General features: G+C 38.7%; 1 protein-coding gene across 1 annotated transcript; it reads left to right on the forward strand.

Moving 5' to 3' along the window:
- Positions 1 to 8051: 8051 nt before the first annotated feature.
- On the forward strand, positions 8052 to 20991 carry LOC132053786 (uncharacterized). The gene is made up of 10 exons (XM_059445890.1): positions 8052 to 8273; positions 11201 to 12313; positions 12468 to 12755; positions 12870 to 13099; positions 13136 to 13580; positions 13878 to 14349; positions 14400 to 14553; positions 14873 to 15010; positions 19380 to 19548; positions 20923 to 20991. Exons 1-10 carry the CDS (start codon positions 8052 to 8054, stop codon positions 20989 to 20991), a joined length of 3300 nt encoding a protein of 1099 aa, XP_059301873.1.
- Positions 20992 to 23148: the final 2157 nt, after the last annotated feature.

Raw genomic sequence — 23148 nt, forward strand, 5'->3', positions numbered from 1 at the left:
AGTCCGATAACCTAAGAATCTTATCGTATATACATTAAGGTTTCCAATCACCCTCTTGTAGTCGTGAAGGTCTCGTGTCGGCCTTGACCGACGTTAGTCCATTCACGACACATCGTCACGAAATTACCGAGGTGTAACAACAAATATATTTTTAATTTTTTATCACTATCGTTTAAATATATATTTAACTTTTAAGTTTAATTTCAACTTTATTTTTTGTAGGTTTAGTGCACTGAATTAGGAGGAAACTTGCTTATATATGCAGTGGTATTGTATATAAATCGTTCTTGATTTATGGATGATGGAGTAGTTACTTGGTTGTTCAATTTTAGTTATTACTCTATGATTGATAGATTCTTAGTGGTATTCATATGGCTCACACAATATAGGAATTTTTATTTCACTATTAACCAACAACTAACTCACCTGGAGTTTTCATTGCAGTTATCAATTTGACATTACTAAATTTACATGGTTTAACAAAAGTTCTTATCGGTATTGTCTCTTCATTCCCGTGTTGTTGATCTTTCTCTTATAATACATGTTTCATGATCTATTTTGCTTAGGGCAATTAATTTTGTTGATTGCAGGGCAGACTGAAGGTGTAGTACATGAAATTGAAGATATAGCTTTGTCATGCGTTGAGAAAGTAATGTGTTGTAATAGAAACTCCTTTCATGTTTCAGTTATATACTTATTTTAAAGAATTTGAGATCTTTTCTTTGCACAGACGTAAGCATAATCAAATTTCTAAAAAATGAGAAAAACTACAACGTGGATTTAATCACTAGAGAAACTTCAGCAAATCCTCAATGAAGGTAAATTATGATCTTTTTTGATCTTTTTTCTTTTGATTTTCCTTCATCGACAGAAATTTTCATGATTGATTCCATTATGCCTTTTAGAAGGAGCAGAAGCTGGAGTTAGGAAACCTTTTGGTAGAGATTCAGAGAATAGGTAAGGAGAGTTACTAATCATATGTATGTGTTATTTTCTACTGAAGTTTTTGTTGAGCGATACTTTGTTTAACCCATTTCAGCTAGAAAAAATAAAAGAAAGCATAAAAACATGAGTAGTCTGTCAATTTTATAATCTTTTCCTTTTAATGTCGATTTGTTTGAGGAAATTATCAACTTCGCTGAGGATGTTTGATGTGCATTCATAGAAATCATTAACATGAGTAGCCTATCAATTTTATAATCTTTTCCTTTTGATGTTGATTTTTTTTTTTTTAAGCCAATCACCCCTTGGTCAGTGACCATGGGATGTTGGGGGGTTTGGCGTGACCCCTACCTTGTTTATTCCAACTTCAACCAATTACAAAAGTGGAGGGGGACAAGAACCTATACCTCCAGTATGCACAAAGTTGTGAGATCAAATTATCCTAAACAATGAACATGAAGGGGAAGACAATCAATTGTACAAAAAATATACATCCCTTCATGTTTACAAGTGAGAGCCTAACTAACTACAAAATTAGATCTATCCACTTTGCTTCGCAGACTTGGGAATTGCCATGTATCCATGTGATAAGATCCTTTCACATTTCCTGGAAGTTGAGAGTAGGATGTATAGTGAAAAGAATTACAACTGGTTGCAGCATTTTTAGCAAGCAAGTCTGCTACTTGGTTTGCTTCTCTGTAACAATAAGTAATGGTAAATTCTGCTTTTTCAATGGCCTTGACAGAGTTTAATACGATTCCCTTTAGCCTGAGATTGTTGGTATCCCTAGCCTTAAGCATGTTGACAATGATCTGAGAGTCTAATTCTAGATGAAATTCTCTTGTGCCAAAGTTTGTAAACAAAGTTGAATTCCTTCAAAAGCAACCATGCCTTCAGCTATATTATGAGAGCTACACTGAATAGAGTCGGAGAAAGCAACTATCATTTCTCCTGAGAAAGTTCTAATGATGCCACCAATACCTGCTTTGCCATCTGAGAGATAGCTCTCATTTTTGTTAATTTTGACAATGCCATCGGCAGGCATCTTCCATAGAACATGAGAGTAGACCGTCTTATGTTTCCACTTCTCCACTTCATTACAGAGTTTGGCCCAAGGCCAATTGAAAAGACAATTGGGAAAAGCTTTGGTAATTGCAGCATTTACAGTCCAACAAATATGATATGCCATCTTCCTCACATAAAATTTGTTTTGATCTCCATATTTGCATGCAGTCCATGATCTCCAAATCTCCCAACATATTACTAAAGGTACAATATTAACAAGAAGTTTGTGAACACTGTTAGTGGTTTTAGTATCCATCTAGCGCTTCAAGATTCTTCTAAATGGCTAGTTCCTGTGACTAAAGCCAAGAGGAGAGCCAAACTGGTTCCAGAGATACTTTGCAGCCTCCCTGCAGCGTGAAAGTGTGTTGGATAATGTCATTTGTGGATCTATTGCAGCATCTACAGTCAGACTCATCATTGATGCCAAATCTTGCTAGTCTTTCATTGAAAGGAAGTTTGGCAAGACAAGCTCTCCATACAAGAAAAGAGATCTTGAAGGGTGTGCAGTTATGCCATAAATTACTCAGCACCTCATCTTCCTATTTCTGCACTTTGTTAACACAAACGAGAGGGTTAGTATAAATCCACTTCCTTTGGATGGCTTCCAAAGAATGAAATCATCCAGCAAAAGGTCACCAATGTATTCCTTCTATGATATCATTCATTCTTTCATCAAAGTCAATAGCCAGCCTGGTCAAGTCCCAAGCTCCATTGTTAATATAATCACTAATAGATGTATATCTATTGTGGTGATACTCAGGAAAGAGGTTAGCTAGAGCACCTTTATCCGACCAGTTATCCCACCATAGACTACATCTACCAGCATTGATCTTTCAAAGCATGTTGCTTTCCACTTTGCCTCTAACTTGGAGCATATGTTTCCAAGCATGAGAATTACCAGATGCCCATTTTTTAGCAGCATGGGTGGGACCTGCTACAGTATTTGGCACTCATAAAAGTGCCCCAGAGAGAAGTTTGTGTTCTAAACCTCCACCACCTTTTCATAGCAATAGTGTTACTGATCTCAACCATAGTTCTTATGCCTAAGTCCCCCTCTTTAGTAGGAAAACATAGGTTCTCCCAAGCACTCCAGTAATACTTATTTTTCTCACTTGAAGTGCCCTAGAAGAACCTAGCAAAGTATTTTTCAATAAGAGTTAAAGTTCCTTTGGGGGGGGCTCATAGCAGAAAGAGTATAAATAGGTAAGGATTGGAGCGCACTTTTAATCATCACCATTTTACCTCCATAGGTAAGCATTTTGCCTTGCCAGCTATTGAGTCTATTGGCCACTTTAGTTGCCATATTCTCAAAGTAAACAAGTTTTTTTTCTGCCTATGTATAGAGAACAACCAAGATAAGTGAAAGGAAAGCATTTTTCCATAAAACTGGTGCAAGATCTCATTCTGTTAATTCTCTAAGCACTAGCTTTAGGATCCGTAAGGAAAAAACTTTTATCACCATTAACTCTTTGCCCAAAGCCTTTTCATGCTTCTTGATGTGATTCATGATAAGATTGATGGATCTTCTTTTGCCACTGCTGAAAATAACAATATCATCTGCATAGGCTAAATGATTTATTTGAGGTCCCCTTTTGTTCATGTGAAAAGGGATGAAATCAGGATTATTATTGAGATCATTTAGGGATCTAGTAAGAACCTCTGCAGCAATGATGAAAAGAGAAGGGGACAAAGGGTCCCCTTGCTTCAGCCCTTGAGAAGAAGTGAAAAAAACCTATTCTAGTGCCATTGATAATAATAGAGTGCCATACATCAGCAATAAGCCCCCAAATTAAATAAATCCACACCTCAGAAAAGCCAAACTTTCTTAGTAATGATATAAGAAAATTCCAGGAAAGCCTGTCATATGCTTTTGCCATGTTACCATATTGCCTCCCTTATTCTCTTTTCTGATGCCCTGAATGATTTCCTAGGCTAGCATAATATTTTCTGTAATCAGTCTGCCTTGTACAAAGTCACTTTGGTTTTCTGATATAAGGGTTGGAAGAAGGGTGTTAAGTCTGTTGGAGAAAATTTTGGAGATGATTTTGGTGGTGAAGTTAGTGAGGCTAATGGGTCTCATTTCTGAGAAGTTGCTGGCAGAAGTGACTTTGGGGATCAATACTAAGCAGGTATGATTGAAATATTTGGTGAGATTTCTTCCATTGAAATATTCTTGGACAAAGTCAATAACATCATTTTTAATGACATCCCAACAAGTTTGAAAAAAGTTTCCATTAAAACCATCAGGACCTGCGGAACTGTCTGAGCTAAGGTTAAAAATGGCCTCCTTAATCTCCTCATTTTCAGGAATTTTGGTCAGCATCTCATTATCCTCCTCGGTAATAAGTTGAGGAATGCAATTAAGAATAGAGTTGTCAGCTGGGGGAGTTTTCAAGTTAAATAGCTTTTCAAAATGATGAATAGCTGCTTTGATTAATCTCCTCTTTCTCTTCTGCAGGAATTTGTTTGAAGAAATTATCAAATTCGTTGAGGATGTTTGATGTGCATTCACAATAATCATTAATGTGTTATTTTTCTTCTTATTTTTCTTCTTTTGCTTACTTTTTACTCTATTACATTTTAAGTAATATCAATTACCAAAAGAATGCGCGATTACTAATACGGGGGAAAAAATTAAACATAAATTGCACGAGATGATTTTCTATTAAAAGTGAAGCAGACTAACAATTAGCATACTTCAGAAAATGATTGCTGATTGTATGATTAAATGTGTTTGGTGCAAAAGGTGTTTAAAATATGATATTATGTTGTTTGCTATTTGTGGCGCAGGAGAATACTCAAGTACAATTGTAAGGGAAGAGGCATGTCCCATAATTGTTTCTACATAGCTATTAAATTGGCTTCTTCAATAGTTTAGGAAATCTTTCTTTTTAGTAAGTAAAGAGTTTACTTGGTCATATTGATGATTATTGTTGCTCCATGTGATGACTGTTTGTTATGTATGTCCCCAGTGTTTAAGTATTTAAACAACTGGATTATTATGATACATGTGACAATAAATACCTATGATTTGTGAATTAGTAGTTAATGAATCTAAGGCCACCTTTATGTAAGTTCAGAATATTATTGAACAATACAAATGGTGAAAACACATCTATCATTCATAAGAAAGTTTACTTATGATAGATAGTTAATTTTCTTTCGCATAAATACATTGTGAATAGTGAATGTATGATTAATATGACAATTTAGCGAGCTAATTGCAACCTTAAATGAAAACAAATGTGCACTCATTGATAAGTCATGGATTTTCGGCTTTTTATGACCACTACTTATCTCTTTTTGGGAGTCTTTTGAAGCGTTTGTTTGTATTTCTACTAGGTTGTTTCATGATTTCAGGTTTTTAAGTCAAGGACACAAAAAGGACAAAACGATGAGAAAAAGAAAGAAAAATGCTGACATGCGATGAGTATGCGGGGATCACACTCTCTGTCATGAGTCCGTATACTCGTCATCAGAAGAATCAGTGAGCAGCACAGTTTTCACAAGTATGCGACGAATATGCGGGACCGCAAACTTGATGTACCGTCGCATGTTCGTCCTTCCACAAGCTAGTGAGTGGAGTGAATTGAGCAAGAATGCGAAGAGTATGCGACTTCGCCAACTTAGTTGGCGCTCGCATAATCCCATGGAAGGCAGCAAAAGTACGGCGATCAACAGAGAGTATGTGGGCGCACACTCAGTATGCGGTCACATACTTGCCCCGCACGAGTGCATTAAAAGCCACTTTTTCACTTTTTGTCCCCCATCTATAAATACTAGTCCTTGGTTGCTGTGTAAAGCATTGAATATTCCCTACTTTTCAGTTCATATTGTCTTTTAGCTCTAAAAGTGGAGCTTTGGAATATCATTTATTGTGAAGCTTTTAAGAAGATTCTCCATCTTTTTGTCATCTTCTCCATTAACATTATTGTAAGTTCCATGAATATTCTTTTGGCTACTACTTTATATTCAATGGGTATGAATAGCTAACTCATTTAGCTAAGGTTGTGGGACCAAATGTGTTAGTTATGTGATTGGGTTTCATATTCACACTTTATCTATCTGTCAAATGTGTTTTCTATTAACTTTCATGCTTCAATGTCTTGTGATGGTTTACAATATTACTTGTGCCTTATTACCATTACTTTGCTTGAAAAAGAAAGTAGAGGTTAGGAAAAGAGTTAATAGCAACAATTTGAGGCATAACCCTCATCTAATAGCTTGCGCTAGGAATTGGAAAGGTAGTTGAGGCTAAATGGGTGTTCTCATATAAAACATTCTAAGGCTTAAAAAAGCTTAAAATGAATTTTGCTAATTTGGTTGGAAAACATTTGACAAGAGTTAAGTGCCCCTTGGTCTACTACAATTATGCATAGAAATGAGTTAAAGTGAAACTCAAGCGCATTACTTTCCATTGGAACCACAACCTTAGTACCTTTAGTAACTGTTAATTCAAAATCAAGCATTCTCTCACTAATGATCATGATAAATATTAAAACCAAACACTCTGTACATTCCCGTCTCTCGAAATATTGACTATTAGTCAAGCGTTACACTTAACAAGTTAATTTCTTCATTGTATTCTCTGTGGGATTCGACCCCAACCTTATTGGGTTCTATATTTGAGAACGACCGCTTACTCCTAATTTAGAGATATAATTTAGGCGTATCAAATTTTGGCGCCGTTGCCAGGAAATACGGTCTAGAAATTTACTACCTAGTGTAAAACATTACTTTTAGTCTTTATTTCTCTTCTTAATTTCTTTTGTTGTTGTGTGTTGTGCAGGAAATATGGACGAGGATGGTAATCCCATTCAAAATCCTCCGAGGGTATCGAAGACACCCCACAAGTTGACTTGAGTCGATTGAAAACTCGAGTTTCCATGTGACCATTTTACACTTTGGATCGTTACTAAGGGCCTATTTGCGTTGAATGGCACCTTAAGAACTTTCTTAGGGTGTGTTCTACCAATGTGCATCCGAGCGTCTCAATTGAAAGCCCCATATTTTCCATCTCCATAAGCCGCGACTTGGTTAGATGATCTTTCGTCCGGGTCTATCACTACTTGGGAGGAATTGACTGAAGCATGTCTCAAGAAGTTCTTTCCTCCATCTCAGATGTCGTAACTCCGTGATGAAATCAATAACTTTCGTCAACTTCCTGAGAAGGTTGTCCATGAAACTTGGATTCGTTTTAAAAAGAAAGTCGGAGTCTGGGTGGGTTTCTAGTTCTTCTCCATTTTATAGGTCTTTGGACTCGGTTAACAAATGGCAACAACATTAGAGAAAATCTTGTACAATTCCTATGCCACGAACCACAACTCTTGGATAAATTGATCGAGACTAATGAAGTATGGCATACTAGGGAGTCAGAAGTAGGTGGAGGAAAGTCCTCCAAAAATGTGCTCACTCGTGATATGATTAAGAAGGAGGAAGAGAGAGATGAGTCCATGGGAAAACTCGTCACCCAAATGGACCTTCTTACGAAACATGTCATGGGTGGTGGAAGTAAAGGGGTGAATGCGGTAGGATCTTGTAAAGGGGGTTCTCCGGATGAGCAATGCTTCCAAATGTATGATGAGGAGCCGAGTTATATCAACAATCAAAGGGAGGGTTCCCGGCCAAACTACTAAGGTCCTAATCAAAGATCTTGGCGGCAAGGTTAAGGGAATCAAGGTTGGAACAAGGATCAAGGCAACTCGAGTTGGAGAGATAATCGAGACAACAATCAAGGGGGTTACAATAACTACAACAATCATCGAAGTTCAAATTCATATGTCCCTCCAAAGTCGAATCAACAAAACTCTAGTCAACTGCCTATTAGCGACCCCGCTAGCTCAAAAATCGAAGATATGTTATCAAGAGTGTTGAAGAAAGTGGAATCCACCTATACCTTTTGCAAGAAGACAAGAGATGAGGTGAAATCAATGGGGCAAGTTGTAAGTTCACACTCCACCTCCATTAAACAATTGGAGTCTCAGCTTGGCTAAATCTCGGCTATCCTTAACCAAAGGCAAAAAGCACACTCCCATTTAAATCTGATGGTGATCATAAATGCAATGAAATTACTTTATTTTCTTTTGAAGAAGGAATTGGTGAAAGATGATATGTTAGTTGATGTGGAGAAAATGGTTGAAGAACCCATTGTTGTCGAAGAAGAAGTGAATCAAAAGAAGAAACGGGCTAGTATTGAACAGCCCATTGTTGTTGAAGATGCTCCGGAAATTGATGATGCTTCAAAAGGCAAGGAAGCGGTAGAGGAGGTACCAAGGGCTTCACCGCCCGTTATGAAGCATCCTCTTCTATTTCCTCAACGATTGGCAAAAAAGGCGGATGATGGAAAATTTCTCAAATTTATAGAGAGATTGAAAGGGATTTTAATTAACATTCCAACACAACACACATTGCGGACCAGGATCTATTCTATTACTCGGCGTCATTCACATTTCTTATACTCATAATAATAGAAAAAAATGTTAACATTTGAAACATATTTACTTTGTACAACATAAGCCAGTTCTATCAATATATATATATATATATATATATATATATATATATATATATATATATATATATATATATATATATATAAAGATCGAGACCATACTACCCACTTCCGATCTACGAGCATACTAGAGTACTAGACATATGGACGGACGGACCCCGTCGTGCCCAAAATATATGCACACAAAAATACTATCTCAAAATAGCACCTCCGTAAAGGAGGGCTCACTCGATAGCTACAATGGATCCTCACCGTCTCCTGTCTAGGGCATGAACACGGCGTCGACGAGAGATGAATAATAATACTACATAATAGGAACATAAGGGATGGCATAAAATAAATGAATTGTCCATTCTTCATGATACCTTTTGAACATTCGCCGTACGTACTTACCCCTTTGTTCCTCTAAAGATACACTTGTTATATCCACATACTTACATATGCAATAATTTACAATGCAGTACAACCCCGTACCCCGTCATATAGACTTGGTATCATCCTTAACATTATTATATGTCATATCATGACCTTAGCATAACTAATCGTAACCTTATCATCATCTTGCATTCATCATAACACATACATATACATATCATAGACAATAAGCTTATACACATTTAAACATTATCCGTATTCGGCCACGTAAAATTCCGTACCCACGAGACTAATTCGGCCACGTAGTGGCTCGACAATATCACATATGTGTCTTCCGTACCCGGCCATAACGAGGCTGGTATATCTCATCATCATCCTTGCCATTACTACGGAAAAATCTTTTATCATCACATACATCTCATAAGATCATAACTTTTCATAGAACATGCAAGAATTAAGGACAGAAAATAATATCATATTTATGGCATCCATAAAAATACCGTATACAATTATTACTCATCTCATAGGATATCATGGCTTCATCATAATTTACCACCATTATACATTTATCATCAAACATACCTTAGAACTTGAAAGCAACTATAACTATGTCGGGGTGACATAAGGTCGTGAACCCCCGATTACGTTATGAAGTATTCAAAATCGTTATATCTCACCTTGGAGGAACTAACGTGGTGAGTGCACAAATAAAACATCAATAAATCGTGGTTAGTACCATTAGCCTCGTAGGCATCAATAATCTCTAGAATCTTTAGGCTTAAACACCATCATCATTATCGTACTCATAGCATATTTCTTATCTCATATGGCTATTCATGAACAAGGACTCATAGGTTTCTTTAAGATAGGACATTCATGAGAAAGTTGGAATGTCATAATATTCATGTCTTAGAAAGAAACTATCATACCTCTTTCGAAAAATTCTATCGCTTTTGCTCAACGCTCACGTTTCTACCTTCAAGAGATTACAATCAAGCTAATCGATTATAAGAACGTGCTTCAAAGTTTGGGCAAATTTCCTTTGTTTATACAACTTTCTCCATATTCCATATCAACTCCCAAACATCCCTAAAATATCAATATCATCACAATAGCCTTTATTCAACTACATTATCCTTACTTCTCAATTCACTTCAATTCATCTATATTCATGGTCATATCACACAATTTCGTTCATTCATATAAAATGTCTATTCCATGTTCTCAATATCATTTATAACATGATTATAATCATAATGTATCAAGAATCATAACTCAATCCAAACATTTACTCAAAAGTGACACTATTCCCACATTCATGACCTATTTCCTATTTCCTAAATAATCCAAGTGTTTCAACTTTCAAATACCTTAAACAACAAGGAAATGTCATAAAACTTACCTTAGATGGTGTAAAAGGAACCTTGGGTGCAAACACTTCACACAGAAAAACCCTAGTTTCACCTTCAATTTCTTGGCTTAGATGAACTTTGATGGGTTTCTTAATTGAATTGTTGTTATTGATCTTTGATTTCCTTTGTTTTCTTGTGCATGAAGAGTAGAGAGAGTTCTAGAGGGTTCTAGAGAGAAGTGGTGTGGAAATGAAATGAATTAATGAACATGGGTCTAGTGACTTAAAATCCTCCGTTGTTGTTGAAGATGAGAAAAAATGGTCCGTAGAACTGCCATCAAAAATGGGTCATTGACCATTTGACGGTTTTTCCAATTTGAAGAAGTAGAATTTCCTACCAAAAGCCCACACTTTCAAATGGTCGAAGAATTTTCTGCTCTCAGAGAATGGCCATAACGTTTTTACTCGTACATCACATTGATGAGCGGTTTGTTGCGTTGGAAACTAGACTCGATGAAATTCAATTTGGAAAAAATAAACACACCAAAACTCCTCATATTCTAGGAGATATTCCACCAATTTGGACAAAAATTTTGAAAATTTTGCCAAGTTTTACCAAAGTTCCCACAAACTCAATTCCTTTATTTGTTTGTTCTTAAATCCTTATGGAACCTTTTTAATACTTATTTAACACTTTATTAACAATCCAAGAGACGTTATAACTCTTCTCCAAAACTTCATTAAGTCATCATTAATTCGATACTCATAAATCTTGCCCGACACATGACATATACCTTACTTTCCTTAACAACAACTTCAAATGTCTTTGAAATCTTATTTAGAATCAAAATTCATGAAAGATATACTTGTGACGCCTAATCAACGAGGAGGTGTACTAGTTTTGAAACAATGGGAGTTACACATCATTGTGACCAAGCACGCTAGTTTTGACAAAGGCCTTGGTTCAAAAGAAGGAAGATCCGGGAGCTTTCACCATCCCTTGCACAATTGGATTGTATAAATTTGGCAAGGCACTATGTGATCTTGGAGCAAGCATTAACTTGATGCCGCTTGCTATTTTCAACAAATTGGGGTTGGGCACTCCCCGACCCACAACAATGAGATTACTAATGGCGGATAGAATCGTGAAGAGACCGGTTGGTATCCTATATGATGTGCTTGTAAGGGTTGATCGATTCATTTTTCCGGCCGATTTTGTGATCTTGGATTGTGAAGTTGATTTTGAGGTACCCATAATCTTGGGGAGACCTTTCTTGGCCACGGGGCGTGCTCTTGTAGATGTGGAGAGAGGTGACCTAAAATTTAGAATAAATGATGAAGAAGTCACTTTCCATATTTGCAAGTCAATGAAACAACCGGCGGATATGAGTGTTGTGTCGGTTATTAATACGATAGATGAAGCCATGGATGCAACCGTTGAGCATGAGCATGTGGGTGATATGTTGGCGGCGGTGATAATGAACTATGAGGGGGAAGATGATGAAGAGTTCGAGGAGACGGTTAATGCATTGATTGGGTTGGGGTCATACCATTACAATCCAAAGAAGCTTGATCTTGACTTAGAAAACCGTGCTACTCCTCCCGCAAAGCCTTCCATTATTGAGCCTCCTACCTTGGAACTCAAACCTCTTCCTTCACACTTGAGGTATGAATTCCTTGGTCCTAACAACACATTGCCCGTGATTATTTCCACCCGGTTGATGGATGAACAACGAGAAAGGTTGCTAGTTATTTTGAGAAGATATAAAAAAGCTATTGGTTGGTGTATTGCGGATATCCAAGGGATTCCGCCCGGTATTTGTACTCATAAAATTCAACTTGATGAAGAATGTGAGCCAAGTGTTGAACATCAAAGGAGGTTGAACTCTCCTATGCAAGAGATTGTGCAATTTGAAATTATCAAATGGTTAGATTCCGGTGTTGTGTACCCTATATCGGATAGCTATTGGGTTATCCCGGTTCAATGCGTGCCCAAAAAGGGTGGAATCACCGTGGTTGCAAATGCTAAAAATGAATTGATTCCCACTCGCACGGTCACCGGATGGCGGGTATGTATGGATTATCGAAAGTTGAACAAATGGACAAAAAAGGACCACTTTCCAATGCCATTCATGGATCAAATGCTTGATAGGCTTGCGGGAAGGATTATTTTTGCTTCCTTGATGGCTATTCCGGGTACAACCAAATCACCATTGCCCCGAGGATCAAGAGAAAACCATTTTCACTTGTCCTTATGGGACCTTTGCTTTCAAGAGAATGCCCTTTGGGCTATGTAATGCACCCGCAACCTTTCAACGTTGCATGATGTCTATTTTCTCCGACATGGTAGAGGAGTCCATTGAAATCTTCATGGATGACTTTTCCGTGGTGGGGGACTCCTTTGATGAATGCTTGGAGAATCTTGCCCAAGTATTGAAACGTTGTGAAGAGACAAACTTGGTCCTAAATTGGGAGAAGTGTCACTTCATGGTGAGAGAAGGGATTGTCTTAGGGCACAAAATTTCGGAAAAGGGGCTTGAGGTTGATCAAGCTAAAATTGAGGTTATTGTCAAGCTTCCTCCCCCAATCTCCGTAAAGGTTGTTCGTAGCTTCCTTGGGTATGCCGGGTTTTATAGAAGATTCATCAAGGACTTTTCAAAAATAGCCAACCCCCTATGCAAATTGTTAGAGAAAGAGTCAAAGTTTGTATTTGATGATGCTTGTTTGAAGGCATTTGAGGGCTTGAAAGAAAGACTCACATCGACTCCTATCATCATTGCACCTGATTGGTCTCAACCCTTTGAGTTGATGTGTGATGTAAGCGGATTTGCCATGGGGGCCGTTCTTGGTCAAAAGCGGGATAAGATCTTCCACCCAATTTACTATGCAAGAAAGACTCTAAATGGTGCCCAAATGAACTACACAATCACCGATCAAGAGTTGCTTGCTATTGTGTTTGCTTTCAAAAAGTTTCGTGCCTACTTGTTGGGAACCCATGTGATTGTTCACACCGACCATGCGGCTCTACGTTACCTCATGACAAAGAAAGATGCTAAACCGAGGTTAATACGTTGGGTCCTTCTCTTGCAAGAATTTGACTTTGAAGTCAAGGATCGAAAAGGTTGTGAAAATCAAGTGGCGGACCATTTGTCTCGCCTTGAAGAGGGCGGGCGTCCATCGGATGGTCTTGAAATAAATGAATCATTCCCGGATGAGCAAGTGATGGCGGGGTCATATGATATGATTCCATGGTATGCCGACTTTGCAAACTATCATGCTAGTGACATCATGCCCGAGGATTTGAACTTCCACCAAAAGAAGAAGTTCTTGAATGACGTCCGGAAGTTCTATTGGGATGAGCCATATCTATTTCGGGTTTGCGCCGATAACATCATAAGGAGGTGTATACCCGAAGTAGAAATGATGCCCATCATTGAAGCATGTCACTCATCTCCGGTTGGTGGTCATCATAGTAGTTCATGAACAGCGAAAAAAGTCCTCCAAAGTGGTTTTTATTAGCCTACCATCTACTAAGACGCCCATGACTTTGTGAAGGCATGTGATCAATGTCAACGGCAAGGGGGTATTTCTAGAAGGCATGAATTGCCTATGACACCAATTCTTGAGGTGGAGTTGTTTGATGTATGGGGCATTGATTTCATGGGTCCGTTTGTGAGCTCCTACAACAACAAATACATCCTTGTGGCAGTGGACTATGTGTCCAAATGGGTGGAGGCCGTTGCGCTTCCCAATAATGAAGGCAAGAGTGTCACCGTATTTTTGAAAAAGCACATATTCTCAAGGTTTGGAACTCCAAGGGCCATCATTAGTGATGGGGGTACTCACTTTTGCAACCGCTTATTCAAAGCTCTTCTTGAGAAATATGGAGTAAAACATAAAGTGGCCACCCTTTATCATCCCCAAACAAGTGGTCAAGTTGAGGTGTCGAATCGGGAGATCAAGAGCATCCTCTCCAAGACAGCTAACGCAAATAGGATTGATTGGTCGAGAAAATTGGATGATGCTCTATGGGCGTACCGAACTGCATACAAAACACTCATCGGCATGTCTTCTTATCAATTGGTATTTGGCAAAGCTTGTCACTGGTGGAACTTGAACACAAGACACTTTGGGCATTTAAAAAGTTAAATCTTGATTGGGGAGATGCTTCGCAACTAAGGATGGATCAACTAAATGAGCTGGATGAATTCCGATTTAGAGCCTATGTGAGCTCTTCCATCTACGAAGCTCGTATGAAGCATTTTCATGACAAAAAGATCTTGCAAAGAGAGTTCAGTTCGGGTACCGGGTGTTATTGTTCAATTCAAGACTCCGGTTGTTTCTCGAAAAGTTAAAATCCAAGTGGCCCGGTCCGTTTGAAATCACACAAGTGTTCCCACATGGAGTACTTGAACTTGTGTGCCCAAGTGGGAATAAAATCAAAGTGAACGGGCAAAGGGTTAAGCATTACTTTGGCTTACCCAATGAAGCAAAGACAATGGAGGTCACCTACCTCAATGAACCATAAAAGAAAAGGGGTAAAACCGTCGTGCTGCGACGTAAAATCAAGCGCTTCTTGGGAGGCAACCCAAGTTTTTAACTCTTTTTGTTTTTCTTTGGGTGTTAAGTGTGCATGAATCAAGGTTGCAAGGAGATGTGATTGAGAGAACTGAGAAAATTGAGAAAACAAAAGTGGCTGGAGTGCGGCCTATATGCGAGACCGCATCACGAGTTGGCGGCCGCAAACTCCAGCCCAAAAAAAGGCAGTAAGTCACGCGAAAATGGCAAGTTGGCGGACCTTATGCGACCTCGCACTTCTAGTGTGCGGCCGCATACTTGTCCGCATCTACAAGAAGGGACCACGTCAGGTAAGGCCACTTGCGAAGAGTATGCGGAACCGCCAACTTAATGTGCGGTCGCACACTCAACGCAAAGTGGCGTGAATATAAAAGGGGTTGCTGTCTTGTCGTCTTTCTATTTTTTTGTCCCCTCTCTCTCTCTCTTTCCCTCTTGAGAAGTTTAAACGTCACCACCCCCCTTTCCCCCCAAAATCGTCCATCTCCACTGCTCCCACACCCTCGCACCGCCTCCTTTCTCACCACCCCTCCCCTAATTTTGTGCTAAGCTTTCTTGGATATCACTTGACGCCATCCTTCACTGAGCATTCATAGATTCTTAAGGTATGCCTGCAACTCTTTAATTTTCATGAAAATCTTTTTGCTAAGAGTGGAATTCATTCCCTTAGACTTTAGTTAGGCTGCTTGGATGGTTGATTTCGCTCTAGTGGCTGTTTAGCGGCCACTCGTCTGTGGGGGAGGGGGGTTATGATTGTTAATTTGCTTATTGGTAGTCTTGAGTTTGGTTGACGAGTTAAAATGATAATGGGTAGTGTAAACCTTGCATTGGGGGTCGATGTGGGGGGGAGGGGGGTTTGTGCTTCAATCCATGAAAATGGCGATGGGGTACGAATGGTGAAGAAGACGACGGAGTTGGCGACCGCAAACTGAGTGTGCGGGGTCGCATCTCCGTCGCCAACTACGAGTAGGGTTAGAATGGTCTTTTGCTAAAATAGGAGTGTGCGTTGGGTATGCGTGAGTGCATACTGAGTTTGCAGAACGCAAACTCCTTAGCCAAAACTGGCAGAAGGGTTTCCTTCTTTTGCTAGTTGGCGAGGAGTTTGCAAACTCGCAAACTCAGTGTGCGGTGCGCACACTTCGGCCTAAAATGGGGCAGTGACCTCCTCACTTCTGGGCAGTTGGCGATGAGTTTGCGGGTTCGCAAACTCATTGTGCGCAGCGCATATTTTGTTGTGCGGTCCGCACACTTTCAAATCCTGCCCACTTTGGTTACACTTGTACACTTGATTTGGCACCATATTTTCATGTTTTTTTCTTTTTCTTTTTTTTCTTTTTATTTAACGATAACCATGGCTTGCTGGGTGTTGTGATATACAGGATGACTCGAGGCAAAGCTCTTGCCTAAAAGAACACAACCGGCAAACGCAAAAAGCGTTTACCGGAAGGAACAACACTTCCAGAAGGAGAAACCTCTACACCTGCAGTAGACACCCCTCGGGAAAGGACACTCCAGGAGCGGCTGGCCACTCGGATTAAATATGAGGAAGATCTACGATGGAAAATCCCGGGGGTGAAAGAGCGTTACGACCATAAACGTTCCTTCAATTCTGAGAAGCAGATACTCCTGAAGGGGATTCAGGAGCACTTTCCCCGGATACTAGAGCAACTTGAGAGGCGAAACTAGATGAGATTCACTGAGCACCCCGACAACTACATCCCGCAAATCTGCCAAGAATTTTATGCCAACCTCGGTGTTTCAATGGGCAAGAAGAAAAAGATGATGATTGGGTGCACAATTCGGGGAGTGACAGTGCCCATATTCCATGAAGGGATCAATCTTGAATACTTTGGGAATCAGGGCACACCCCACACAGAGTATGAGGAGAAAATTGACAAGAATGTGGCCGAAAGCCTGCGACCTTGGTTGGCTGAGGTTAGGGGTGTACAAAGTAAACCGACAAACCGCACCAAACCGATAAACCGAGTCAAACCGAGAAAAAAACCCGACTAGTGGTTTGGTTTGACTTGGTTTGGTGTTGAGAAAAAAACCCGATCATAATTGGTTTGGTTTCCCATTAACTAAAAAAAGTCAAATTCGAACCAAACCAACCCGATATTACATATATTCAATTTCTAAAATATTTTATACATAAAAATATTTATTTGTAATGGAATTTATAAATATTTCTTTTATTTTTTCGTAGTTTTTTTTTTATCTATTATCATATTATTCAAGCTTGAACTTAGAATTTTGAATGTCAATAAGTTTTATATCCTATGGATATTTGTAACTCAAATAAAGTTCAAACCAAAACCAGCTCAACACTAACGCTATGGAAAGAAATTCAATTTACCACTAGGATTTCGAGAATGTTGGATATCTATTCTTTAGTTTTGCATAATTAGTTTATAGAGTGAAAATACATAACTTAAGTTTTTTTCTTTGTCATGTAATTAATACTTACTAGCCGTGCTTATTTTAGCATGACTTAGTATTTTTAGATTATGGTCATTTTCTTTATGGCCGCCAACCTAATTAGCAATATTTATTTTAATCGATTTTATTAGTTTTTGTTGAATATTTTAATGCAATGTCATCAGAGTTCTCACATTTTGTGTTATTTTCTTAAGAAGCACCTTAATTATATAGTTGTATCTCACCCGGGGAAATATTTGAAGTAAAAGTTAGATGTATTGTATCAAGACTATTCCTATGAAAAAAAAACCGAAAAACCCGAGAAAACCGGTAACCCGAGAAAACCCGAGGTTGAAAAACCCGACGCGGTTTGGTTTGGTGTATAAATTTAAAAACCCGACGCGATTGGTTTGGTTTGGAATTTAAAAATCCGAATCAACCCGGTCCATGTGACATTGTCGGGCTTATGAGGTGATTGCAGCCTCTGGTACTACATCTCTATGGGTGGCTTGGAGAGAAGATATTCACAGGTCCATCCTCAATATTGAGGCCAAGTTTTGGCTCTCGCATCTCTACCGTTTACATCGTCGATGCAGATTTTGGCCATCCCATAATGAAATAAAGGTGGGGATTCAGAAGGCAATACTATTGGCCTGTATCATGACCGGGGTGTATATCAATGTGGGTCGGATTGTTTACTATCACATCATGGACCGGGCTTGGCAGACCACAAGAAACATCCCATTCCCGTGCTTGATCACAACTTTGTGTCATCGCCACAAAGTTTTGATTTGGTCCTGCATCGATAGAAATTGTGCTCCCGTCAAAAAAATTGATATTCTATTATCGGAGGATGAAGAGAACCCGGAGAGGCAAAATTTTTGGAGCGAAAACCCAGACCATTGATTTGACATCGGGTTTGGAAGACCATGTATTTAGAGGTGGTATTAGCTATATCCTTGGGGACATTTTCTTAGCCGTGGTTCTTTTCTAAGGATGCTAATGGGGCTTTTGAACCGGTATTTGTAGGAAGTTTTGACTCGCCCCACCCCCCTCTGATAGATTTTGGGTTTCTTAAGGGACCTAAGCCTTGTAGGGTTTCGAGACGATGGCCCGCACTACCACTGCTGTTGATAAGAAGGTGACCAGTTTCATTCAAAAGGCGTATCTACATTCGTAAACGATCACTTCCTTCCAGAAATAGAGGCCAGGGTTGTTAGTTTGGAGACGAGATTGGAGAGAGTTGAGATGGGTGAGACCAACATTGATCTTGTTTTGATAGATATTGATCTCACCGAACAATGCGTCGAGCCAAGACATGGTGCGTCTCGTACTCCACTTATTTGCGGCTATGGGCACCGGCGAACTTGCCCCGAGAGGCTTCTTCCTATGGGTGATGCTCGAGGGCGCTTGCATCTGTAGAAATTGATCTTAGGTAATCCTTTGAAATCGCCTAAAGACAAAACCTTTTTCATATGGGTGATGATGAGTATGTGGAGTTAAAGGACTTTGAGTCGCTCCCAAGTGCCACCGATGATATTGTCAAGGCTTATGAGGCCTCAGGACACCATATGGCTCGCACTGATAAGGAGTTTAAGCGGGCCTTGAGGAGAGCGGCTGAGCAAATTGATGGATCTTATTCCCCGAAAGTGGAATAGCGCCTCTTAGAAATCTAAAAAGGTTTCCCTTGGAGAAAATAAAAGCCCCGGACATCCACATGTTGTTTATTGACCCTGCTAGAAAGGATTCTCTAATAAGTGCTACAAATAGGGCGTTAATAGCTCCGTTCGATGATGCGGCTCGACCGACGCTAGAAAAGGATACGTCGCAATCAAAGAGAGTTCTCGTGTTTTTTGATTATCTTTGCTGCATTGGGGACAATGCAATGTTTTTAGTTGGGGGTGGGTAGCCTTGCTTGTGGGGATAGACCTTGTGGTTGTTGGCCATGTGTACACATGTAGACTCTGTATTTTGAAAAGTGTCTGTGTTTTTGGCTATCATTTTTGGACATGTGTACACAATTTTTGGATCTTGTTTTTTTATTTATTTATTATATTATAGCATTGTGTTTTGTTTTCTTATGTATCGTGGTTGACCGTGTATTTAGTTTGTGGTATTAGCTATATCCTTGGTTTTTCTTAGCCATGGTTCTTTTCCTAAGGATGCTAATGGTCTTTTGAACCCAGTATTTGTAGGAAGTTTTGAGTCGGCTGGTCCCAATGATAGATATTTGGGCGCTTTCTTAAGGGAACTAAGTCTTGTAGGGTCGGGAAGTGAGCATGACTTGTTTGGTATCAATACAGTTAGAAAAGTACATACTAAGGTGTATCCCCAACAATATTTTTTTAAAAAAAAAAACTTTATTGAGAAATGAAGACCATGACAACTTAGGCTTCACGTTGTTTCTCTTGACTACTCAATTTGGTAAACCATTAATTGATCTTGTTTTGATAGATATTTACTCATTCTGAACAATGCATGTGCCAAGAGTGGTGACGTTTTGTGTTAACTTGTGTGATTTCTTGTGTCAACTAGAACTTGCCCGATTTTTCTTCCTAAGCTATACTCGAATAGTCGGTTGAAGAAAGGATCTTAGGCAATCTTTGATTTTCCATGTGAAATACCTTGTTCATATATGTATCACTAGTCAACCTTTTTTAGCCTTCAGCCTTTTTCTTGATTGCCATATGACAAGCCGTACCACTTCGTGTATCTCTTTTGAACCCATCCCTCCTTGAACTCTAAAATCTCAACATAGGCTTTTGGCCTAAGTTGGGGGTGAGAGCCACGTGAAAAAGGTTGACGAAAATCGAAAGTGAAATGGCGGTAGTTAGAAATGAAAAGGTTGCCCTTGCACGAAAGAAAATAAAAGAAAAAGAAAGAAGTGTTGTTCATTGCTGTTTTTGCTAAAATAGGGCAACTAATAAAAAGGCAATAGAAAGATGCGACTAAGGAGAGAAAAGGTGGAAAGAAAATGAAATTATGGTGAATCAAAGAAAAGGCCTCAACCAAGTTAAATGTAGTGCTCAAGGAAGGGATGGTCACTTTTGTACCCAAATTTGTATCCTACCTAACCCAAAGCCATCATTACAACCCGAAAAGACCTTTGTGATCTACAATCGATTATTTTTGGAATTAGTATGGAAAGAGAGTAAGGGCAAGCATATGGTTTGATACTTGTGACACGTAAGATTCTTTTTTGAGTGCGAGTGTTCTCCTTTTGTCCCTCTCTTTTAGTTGATATTTGTGCGAAAGGGGCTTTCTTTCTTGTGAGGGCGCATGTATTATAATAATGGGTGAGCAATGAGACCATGCAAATGAGTCAATAGGATGTGAATGCAAATTGAGTAAGCTCGAGAAACCATGTGAAGTTTTGGTGTGTCATAAGGTCATTGTTAGTGCATTTTTGAAATAACCTGAAGCGGTGGATATGGTAGAAGGATTAGGTGTGTTTTCTAATTATTGATACCAACCGATAGTCATGTGCTACCCAATTAGGCCAGTTGGCATGTTGTGAGTCGTGTGTCGTGAGTCTTAAGTTGTTTGCTTGAGGACAAGCAAAAGGTTAAGTTGGGGGTGTTGATAAGTCGTGGATTTTCAGCTTTTTATGACCACTACTTATCTCTTTTTGGGAGTCTTTTGAAGTGTTTGTTTGTATTTCTACTAGGTTGTTTCATGGTTTCAGGTTTTTGAGTCAAGGACACAAAAAGACAAAACGATGAGAAAAACAAAGAAAAATGCTGACATGCGATGAGTATGCGGGATCGCACTCTCTGTCATGTGTCCGCATACTCGTCATAAGAAGAACCAGTGAGCAGCCTCAAGTTTTCCTATGCGACGAATATGGGGGACCGCAAACTTGATGTGCGAACATATTCGTCCTTCCACAAGCCAGTGAGTGGAGCGAATTGAGCAAAAATGCGAAGAGTATGCGACTTCGCCAACTTAGTTGGTGCTCGCATAATCCCATGGAAGGCAGCAAAAGTGCGGCGATCAACAAAGAGTATGCGGGCGCACACTCAGTATGCAGTCGCATACTTGCCCCGCACGAGTGCATTAAAAGCCATTTTTTCACTTTTTGTCCCCCATCTATAAATACTAGTACTTGGTTGTTGTGTAAAGCATTGGATATTCCCTACTTTTCAGTTCATATTGTCTTTTAGCTCTAAACGTGGAGCTTTGGAATATCATTTATTGTGAAGCTTTTAAGAAGATTCTCCATCTTTTTGTCATCTTCTCCATTAACATTTTTGTAAGTTCCATGAATATTCTTTTGGCTACTACTTTATATTTAATGGGTATGAATAGCTAACTCATTTAGCTAAGGTTGTGGGACCAAATGTGTTAGTTATGTGATTGTGTTTCATATTCACACTTCATCTATATGCCAAATGTGTTTTCTATTAACTTTTTATGCTTCAATGTCTTGTGATGGTGTACAACATTACTTGTGCTTTATTACCATTACTTTACTTGGAAAAGAAAGTAGAGGTTAGGAAAAGAGTTAATAGCAACAATTTGAGGCATAACCCTCATCTAATAGCTTGCGCTAGGAATAGGAAAGCTAGTTGAGACTAAATGGGTGTTCTCATATAAAACATTCTAAGGCTTGGAAAAGCTTAGAATAAATTTTGTTAATTTGGTTGGAAAACGTTTGGCAAGAGTTAAGTGCCCCTTGGTCTACTACAATTATGCATAGAAATGAGTTGAAGTGAAACCCAAGCGCATTACTTTCCATTGGAACCACAACCTTAGTGCCTTTAGTAATTGTTAATTCAAAACCAAGCATTCTCTCACTAATGATCATGATAAATATTAAAACCAAACACTTTGTACATTCCCGTCCCTCGAAATATTGACTATTAGTCAAGCGTTACACTTAACAAGTTAATTTCTTCATTGTATTCTCTGTGAGATTCGACCCCAACCTTGTTGGGTTCTATATTTGACAACGACCGCTTACTTCTAATTTAGAGGTATAATTTGGGCGTATCACTCACCCATATTGTTTTTTTGAAAATAAACGTACATAATTTGTCCATTTATCCTCTTTTGCCTTAAGCGTCAAATTTGACAATGTATCCCCTCTTATTTTATGTAAAATTCGTAATATGTAGTATGCCTTTAGGAATTAGTCTTGGTGAAGATTTTGATTAAGTTTTTGGTAGCACATTGGTAGTTTAGGAAATATGTATTGATGCAGCAATCTATCAGAAATCTACTTTGGTTGAACAAATAAGTTTACCTTGCATACATTGTATAGTCCTAAATATTCATTTTGGTGGATCAATTATTGTAGTTTTAAAGATCGTGACTAATTCTGTTGTACCAAAATATTGTTTAACAAGAAGTGCTTTTAGGTCCTTTACTTTAATACACACATCTTATAATGTTTTTTTTCCTTTGGAACGATCCGCCCATTGCACGGGTACGTATACTAGTTGTTTATAAAGTAAATAATATACCTCCACGTTACAAGATTCTATTGACATAAAAACCATTTCTAAAGCAATGATTACAGAGCTTAAGTTCTGTATGAGATCTTATGTTGAAATCTCATTAGCACAATCTAATTGCCTTTCTAAAAGAAAAAAATTAGTGATTGAAAATCATTTGTCCATATCTATAGAAAGAATTGATATTGATAATAAAGGAAAAGGACGAGTCAAATTCAAGTCACAATCCCAAGTTATGTCGTATTATATTAGGGAAAAGTGAGAGAGAACAAAAATGTGTAAGTTTGAGCTAAAATAGAGCACACAGGACACAGCCACAGACAACTCATCAATACACCAACATAAACCAAAAATGCCCATGGGAAACAACATAGGTTGCCACGTGAAGGAAAAAAAAAAAAAAAAAAAACGAAAAAGAAAGAAAGATTGCCACGTGAAAGGGGACCTTTTGGATA

Source organism: Lycium ferocissimum, chromosome 4 (genome assembly GCF_029784015.1).
Source record: "Lycium ferocissimum isolate CSIRO_LF1 chromosome 4, AGI_CSIRO_Lferr_CH_V1, whole genome shotgun sequence".
NCBI lineage: Eukaryota > Viridiplantae > Streptophyta > Magnoliopsida > Solanales > Solanaceae > Lycium > Lycium ferocissimum.